We start from the raw sequence: 7,500 nt of genomic DNA on the forward strand, positions 1-7,500 counted from the left end.
GCCTCCTGAGTCCTATTAAGTGGACACAGGGCTTTACTTTGCCTGTCTGCTTATTTAAGATCTAATCACAGTTTTGAAGGGGGGAAATATTGCCCCTAAGCCTGTCCCCCTCAGAACCTGTCGGATATTAGTACTCAACTGGATATTTTCATCTCCAATTGTTATTCTCTGTGGTCTTTGCAAATGCTATCTACTGGAAGCTGTGACTCTGTGGACAAATTGGCTAGAAATGACTAGGGCTCCTGCTTTGAGAAATGAGTAAGTAGCATATTATTCTCATTCTGTGTTTTCTGCTGTAATATACTGTGGTGGTAACTTTTTTAACATACTAAATGAATATTAAACAACTAGGTGCATGTTTAAATGATGCAACAATAGAGAAGGTTGGCAGAAAAAATTGTTTTACAGTAGAATAGCACGAATGTTAAGCATTTAAGAAGGATCTATAAGAATGAAGATTAAGTATCTTTCCCCCCTTATGGTTAAACAATACAGTGAGGGAGCCAGCTGTTGAAGAGTCTATACTAGAATGTGAAACAATGCAGAACTGAAAAATCCCCAGATACTTTTCAGGTTTCAAATTGAAACTATTTTAATTGTTATATCTATAACAAATAATAGTCACATAAGCTATTTAGTATTAAGCACAACTTAAAAACCAGAAAACAAATAACTACCACACTCATTTGCGGCAACAGGCCCAAATTAAAGCAATGCAACTACAGTTTTATTTTGCAAAATTCAATAAAACTATTTTTAACAGCTTTAGTTTCAGCAAGGCTATTTTCTCTTCTGATTAAATCCAGATGCTGATAATAAAAATATACCTATTTACAAATTAAGTACTCAGTACTGCGCCATGAACAACTAATTGCTTTAGCTAATGGGAACAATAGGAAACACAAGCATCTCAGCAGTTCAGACAAGACACTCCGCACCCAGTAGGATTTGGTCCCATAATTGAGGGGGGAAAGTGCCCTAATGCCATTTTAAAAAATTAGTAGTAGTAGTAGAAGCAGAAGCAGCATCATTAAAACAAAACAAAAAATAATTATTCTCTACTTTTTTCTACTAAAGTTGACTGCAAAGGTAGTTGGATTCCCAACTGATAAATAATGAAAATAGATGAAATACTGAAGAGTACCTGTTATTTAGTTTAAAGTATCAAATGGAAATGTGGTCCCCTATATTGTACTTTTTTCTTTCAGTCTCTGTGAACAGGTCATTAGTCACACCACCGATATTTCTATTTGAAAAATTCATCCATTTTATTTTATTTACAATTATCACAGCACCAGCAAACATGAATGTTGCAAAAAGTCACTGTGGTCCTTTCACCTTAACTGAGTTTTGGAACAATTTCATTCTAGTAGGATGCAAAGTATCAAGTAATGTGGCCCTCTGGTGGAAAGCTAAGTATCACATTTTCCTTCCCTGTATCACTCAGGGAAACTGGAGGTGCTTTTTTTTTTAGGGAAGAAAAAACCATTTTTGCTGGAAAAGATATAGGGGCAACTTTTATAAATACACCACACACCCTTAACAGAAGGTGTACAATATATCCCAGTGCAGGCAGATCTTTATGAATAAGAAACACAGATCTGATATTTGAAGGTGAACATGCAAGAGAGATAAAAAACAAACAAACAACAAATAATGCTCTGAAAACTCTCCACTTTCTGCAATATCGTAAAAGTGCACAAAATCCACATCAGAGTAAAGGTCACTAAAGGAAATCTAATTTGTAAGAAAACAAACACAAAGCAAAAACAAAACAAAAAAAACTTACCTGCTGTTGTTGCAGATGCAGCAGTTCTACTGTGCTTACTTCAGTGCTCGTGTCACCACTTGATCTTCCATCTCTGCTGCCAGCATCTAATTGGCTGCTTAGAGTGCTCATTCCATTTTGATTCATTGAACTGTTGCTTATTGTCTCTGTCGCAGATTCCTGCATCATGACTTAATACCTAAAAGTGATTAAGAAGTATCAATTAACACACACGTTACACCTTCACACTTCCATTATCAAGATGTCCCTCTCTGCCAATTACAGAGACAGCATCTTTAGAAGAAGGGGAGAGAGGGAAAAATCCTTGCAGAGAAGAAGCAAGCAATGCAATGCAATGCAATGCAATGCAATGCAAACCTTGCTTTCGTAGACACACTAATTGCTGAAATTACATTTCCTATAAGAAACACTTTGTGCAGTTAAATTTAACAGGGAAAACAACACCTTATATACTTGCAGACTGGTCAAATAACATTCACGAAAAGCTACATTTTAAAGTTACCTATCAAATCAGTTTAAATGAAGGCACAATTTCACACACTGCTCTGTATTTCTTATTATCTAGCTTTGACAACCATGGATGAGTATACAGCCTTATTTAAAATATTCACTATCTTGATTCTGTCAGAATTTTACAGCATATCTTATGCAAGGCTGTTGTTTAATGATGCACAGCTAATCATACAAAATTAAAATTTTGTAAGGGTGTTACAAATCATATGGTATCAACCAATGATAAATAGTATAATGGGCTTCTCCTTTTTTGTGACTAAATAAAATTTTGCCTTGGAGGCATTTTAAGAAAAAGCTCCTGCTGCAAACACGTCAGATATTGCCTATTTTTTTAATCAAACGGCTGATATTCATTTATTTTTCTGACATTTAAAACATTTAATACTGTCCTTCCTGGGAAGTAATTAAGCTTATGCATGAGCAGCAATCAAACTGTTCACTTGAAGATGACTTAAAACTCAATTTTAACATAGGCAAATAAATGAAAGATATAAAATTAATTTTCCAAGCATGTATTAGATATGAAAGCTGGAAATAAAATCTATCAAGAATATCACTAATGATTGTGCTAAAAACAGCATAAATTATGCATATTACCTTCTCTACAGTAATAAATGTTTTATCATTTTCACTGCATAAATATACTGTACTTTCAGGATAGCAATGAGATGTCCTGCCAAGATCAGTTGAAATCCATGCAGTAAATAAAGAATCAACATAACCTTACAAACTAGAATCTCAAGTGCATTTTGCATCTGTAAAATGGAAACATCAATTTTTGTTCTCAAAGCTACTAACATTCTACACTGTGCTGAAGGTGCTCTTCGGTTCATTTTCCTGTAATAATGCATACATTACACAGAAAGATTTCCAGGAAAAGAAAAGAGCAGACTTTCTGAAATGAGATCTTAAAAGGCACCTCTCCTGGTAGGCAAATAATCTTTTTAAGCAACCTTGGTTAAAGAACACAGATGCTACTTTACCCAACATATTGTTCAACACAGTTCAGCCTGTGCACAAGAATTTCTTCCTATCAGAGAAAAACACCAAGCAGACCACTACAGCTGAAGCCACTCTTAAGAACGTCAGCTAAACAGCAATATAAGTTTTCATAAAGAAAGGTTTAAAGGGTAAATAGAATAAACATTTTTTTTAAAAAAAACTTTACACAGCAAAAGTCTAGTTCTGGTCAAGAAGGAAGGACACAAACACAACAAACATGATTACAGTTCACGTAAAATAAAGGGCAGCTGTTACAATCACAGTTAACCACTGTAGAACCAGATGTGTTTAAGAACAAATAGCCCTTGTTAAACAGTCTACAGAACATTAACTAAGAATAAGAATAGAAATGAAAAATGTGATATACGTGAAGATGAATTTTCCAAGAAGAAAACTAAGCTAATATTCTTTTTTTCCTGAGAATAAGAAGCTAATAAGTATTCAAATTAGGCATAAATTTTACATGCACAGAGTTTAAAATATTCAGAAAAAGGGGTCTGATAGCATTTACTAGGTATATGAGCATTCTAAATAATATCTCCTGCAATTCCACAGACATGTTAAAAACAATATATTTAGACTGCAATCCTACATCCACTTACACAGGAGTATGTCCCCTGAACCCAATGGGACTTACTTTATGTAGATGTATAGGATTTTGTCATTTGTTACTAAAATGCATTTAAAGCATACATCTCATCTTTTCCACAGTGTCTTCTAAATTATTTGAGGTGGAGGAATGTCTTCAGACAGATTTTTAAAAAACCAACAAAGTAAATATTTGACTATATTTGTGCTGTTGTCAATTACATGCATTAAAAAGATAAACCCTGTGAGCATGTAGCTTAGCCAGCCAATCAAAATAGTTCATACATTTTTGGAAATCTCTAGCTTCAAAATCAAAATGATTATCTTTGCATATCTGCGATTCTTTGAGGACAGTAAGAAAGAAAAGGGTTAAACATCCTCCAGCTCATGCTAACCGAAAGGTGTATAATGTATCGTGGATTTTGGCATCCTTGGAAAGTCCTAACGTGTAGTTTGGAGTTTTAAGCTTATGTTGATCTGTGAGCCTGTGCAATCAAGTTGAGCAAAACATGACCAATAAATGGTACTTCTGCAACGGAATACAAGGTCTGAGCTACCCTTAATGTGCACAGAAAAGGGACAAGGAGAGAGCATAATATTAATTTGGAAGCTGGTGATGGTAAAGGAGGAGGGAAAAAAGTGAAAATATTTTCCAAAGTAAGCCACACCTGCCTAGCATTCTGACATGACATACAGCTCACATAACCATAATAAAATAGGTTAAAATAAGTAGTCTCTCAAATTGGAGGTTGTACTGGTTAGAGATACACACCATTACTTTGTAATTTTGCCAGCGGGGGGCTCCAAGCAGAAGAGGGACTTTGCGGGTAAAATCTTGTTGTGTGGTTAGCATGACTCTGTCAATCCCTTAAAATATTGCATCCTGAAAATATATATATTTAAGGCTGTTGGTATCCTGCAAGCTCTTCTTAAGCTCAAATTCATAAACAGACTAAACTCAAGTACTTGTTCCAATTTTATGACTTTCACTCCAAATTGATTTAACACCCCCCCAATACTATGATAAAGCATGCCTTTTCACACACTATCCAAGTTCAGTGCATCGTCCTGAAGTTAATTTGTGCATGGATCCCAAATTGCATGACAATTAAGACAGCCGCCTTCAGATACCTCAACTATATTTCACACAAAAGGTACTTCCTGTTAACGGAGAAGTACAGGCTACCACCTGAGCATTTAACAAACAATCAGGCAATTCAAGTGGAATCCTCACACTATATAATTAGAAGAATACACTTTTCCTTCCTGCTACATGCTCTCCCTTGCCACTAATCTTAAGTTTTCTCTAGGTTTCTTTAAATCAGCAAGTCACTGTACAGATACTTATTCTCTACACCACTTCCCTTTTGAAACATTAAAGTGACACTGAAACTGACTGCACAAGATTGCATTTTCTCTTCCTAAACAACTTGAATTGAAAGGTTACTTAGTGTAACAATATTTACTTGCAGAATTGTGTTGTTACCAAGGGCATAATGGATGGTGGCTATGCAGGTTTACGCAAGAATGAGTGAAGCATGAGGCATTAGCCATGTGTTTGACATGTTTCAAATTGCTATAATCCAGCATTAAACACACCCAGCAATTCATGCCATTTCTTGCAGCCATAATCTTGAATAAAGCGTGCACAACCACTTATTATATAAATTAGTATATGACTCCCTGTTATAGTCACAACAGTGCTTTTGTGTTTATTTTGCATCAAGATGTGGTCTTTTATTTGTACAAATAGCAGAATAAAAAGACACAGCTCAATTAGACCTCCCTACTTTTATGATAGGGTTGCACAAAATTCTATACTTGTTTGTTTTGGTGTTTTTTTTAAAAAATGAGTTATGTTGGCATAGAATGGAACAGTGTGAAATATTTTCTTCCTTGTGTGATTCCAACACTGCTTTATTGCTTTCCTGGTCTCTGAACCCTGTGAGGGCCAGGTGCTGTTTTGAACTTCAGAAACATGAATGACTATAGCAAGTGAAAGTTCTGAATCACCACTAGGGGGCCTCATTTTTGAGAGACAGAAGGCTTTATTGCATATGATCAACTTCCTAGACAGAAAAAAGCCTTGGAGTTTTTGTATTCACTGTTAACAGCCCTTAAAAATCAGGTGACAAGAATGAGAGTCTGGCTAAGTAGGAATGATCTAGCAGCTGTGAGGTACTATCCGATATGTACTTCATTATTTTAAAATAGGTTAATACTTTCTGTTCCTTAAAGCTTGTAACCTACAAACCTCCTAAAATGGAAAACCCAAGTCAGTTCTGTCCATTGTCATAAATGGCTTGCAAACAGTAGCCTAGAAATGATAAGACAGGATGAAGCTTAATATGATGCCACATGAGTGTACTTAAAGAGTTTATAAATAAATGTTGACTTCCACAACATATTTGAAGTGTTAAGGTTTCACATCCCTATCTCCAGCAGATATAATGTGAAAATGCAACTTTAAAAAAAAAAAAAACACCTGGAATGAGCAAGTATAGAATAAAAATTCAAAATGTGATCCAAAGGACCTGGAAATTAGAGCCATGCGCCCTGAGGTTCTCTCAAACAGCAGTCTGTTGTACTGCATAACAAACTGCTTTTGAAACTTAAAAATTAGTTTCTGATACAATATGTGCCCGTAGCCATGTTCAAACCTTCAAATGTGCAGAAAATGTGTTGCACATCATCTGTGTGTTTTATAAATTTAAAATAAATAGCATACCTTTATAGATCACCTCTCAATTGCAACTTCTAGATAAAAATCATTTTGCCAATAATTAATCATTTCAGATCCCTCCACCCATAATCAAACACACTCACAGAATTTAAAGGACTGTGAGCATATGTGGAACCTCCCCTCCAATAACCCTGTATGTTATAATACACTTTTTCCTGGGTTCACTTTAAAAACTAAGACATACCCATCATTCTGCATTTTTAATCTTGACCAGAACTTAGATTTGGGGGAAAATAATATCATAATGTATTTTTTTTTAAGTGCTCTCTTTGGCTCGATTCATAATTAATAGCAGGCACAATATACTTGAAAATCTAGACTAGTACAGTAAAAGTCTTAAATATGTATGACTGTATAATAAATCAAAATGGCAACTATAAGGCTATTGCTCAATGTGCAATAAGAAAAACAATACAAACAAGTTTCATTCTGTCCCCCTCATTTAAATGTAAAGTATAATACATTTCAAAGACAGACATAAGAATGGGAATAACTGAATACACTGTTTGGTTGGTGTCCCTAAAATAATTAGGCCCATTGTAACTGAAATGCTTAAAGTACTTTTGATGGTGGGATTCAAGGAGAAAACAACTGTATTTAAGTTAAGAGAATCGTCATTTTTAAATGGCCAAGTTTTTACCTATATACTCAAGCAGAGCTACCTGATTTGGTTAGGTAACTCCAGACACGCAGGGAAATGGATGACCTTTCTAGACCAGGATCCGAACATGCAAACTGGTCCTAGTAAGATGCCTACATCAAGCAGCTAGGGTGCTGGGTCAGCATCTATACACACAGCACTCAAATGATGGGGAATGAGATCCAGATGCAATTTAGCCAATTTAACCAGCAATGCACAGTGTAG

At 35.2% G+C, this 7,500-nt stretch overlaps 1 protein-coding gene across 21 annotated transcripts in view; it reads right to left on the reverse strand.

Moving 5' to 3' along the window:
* FOXP2 (forkhead box P2) overlaps positions 1 to 7,500 on the reverse strand; it is a 351,241-nt gene that overhangs the window by 179,835 nt on the left and 163,906 nt on the right. For all 21 annotated transcript variants that reach the window (XR_014539275.1, XR_014539276.1, XR_014539277.1 and 18 more), the window contains one exon: positions 1,790 to 1,967. Coding sequence is in view for 14 of the 21 variants with exons in the window: in XM_083574490.1 (XP_083430616.1) it covers positions 1,790 to 1,957 (168 nt within the window). In the remaining 7 variants the exon portion in view is untranslated. The remainder of the gene's footprint in view (positions 1 to 1,789; positions 1,968 to 7,500) is intronic.

The sequence above is a fragment of the Podarcis filfolensis genome, assembly GCF_964270895.1.
Source record: "Podarcis filfolensis genome assembly, chromosome: 10".
NCBI lineage: Eukaryota > Metazoa > Chordata > Lepidosauria > Squamata > Lacertidae > Podarcis > Podarcis filfolensis.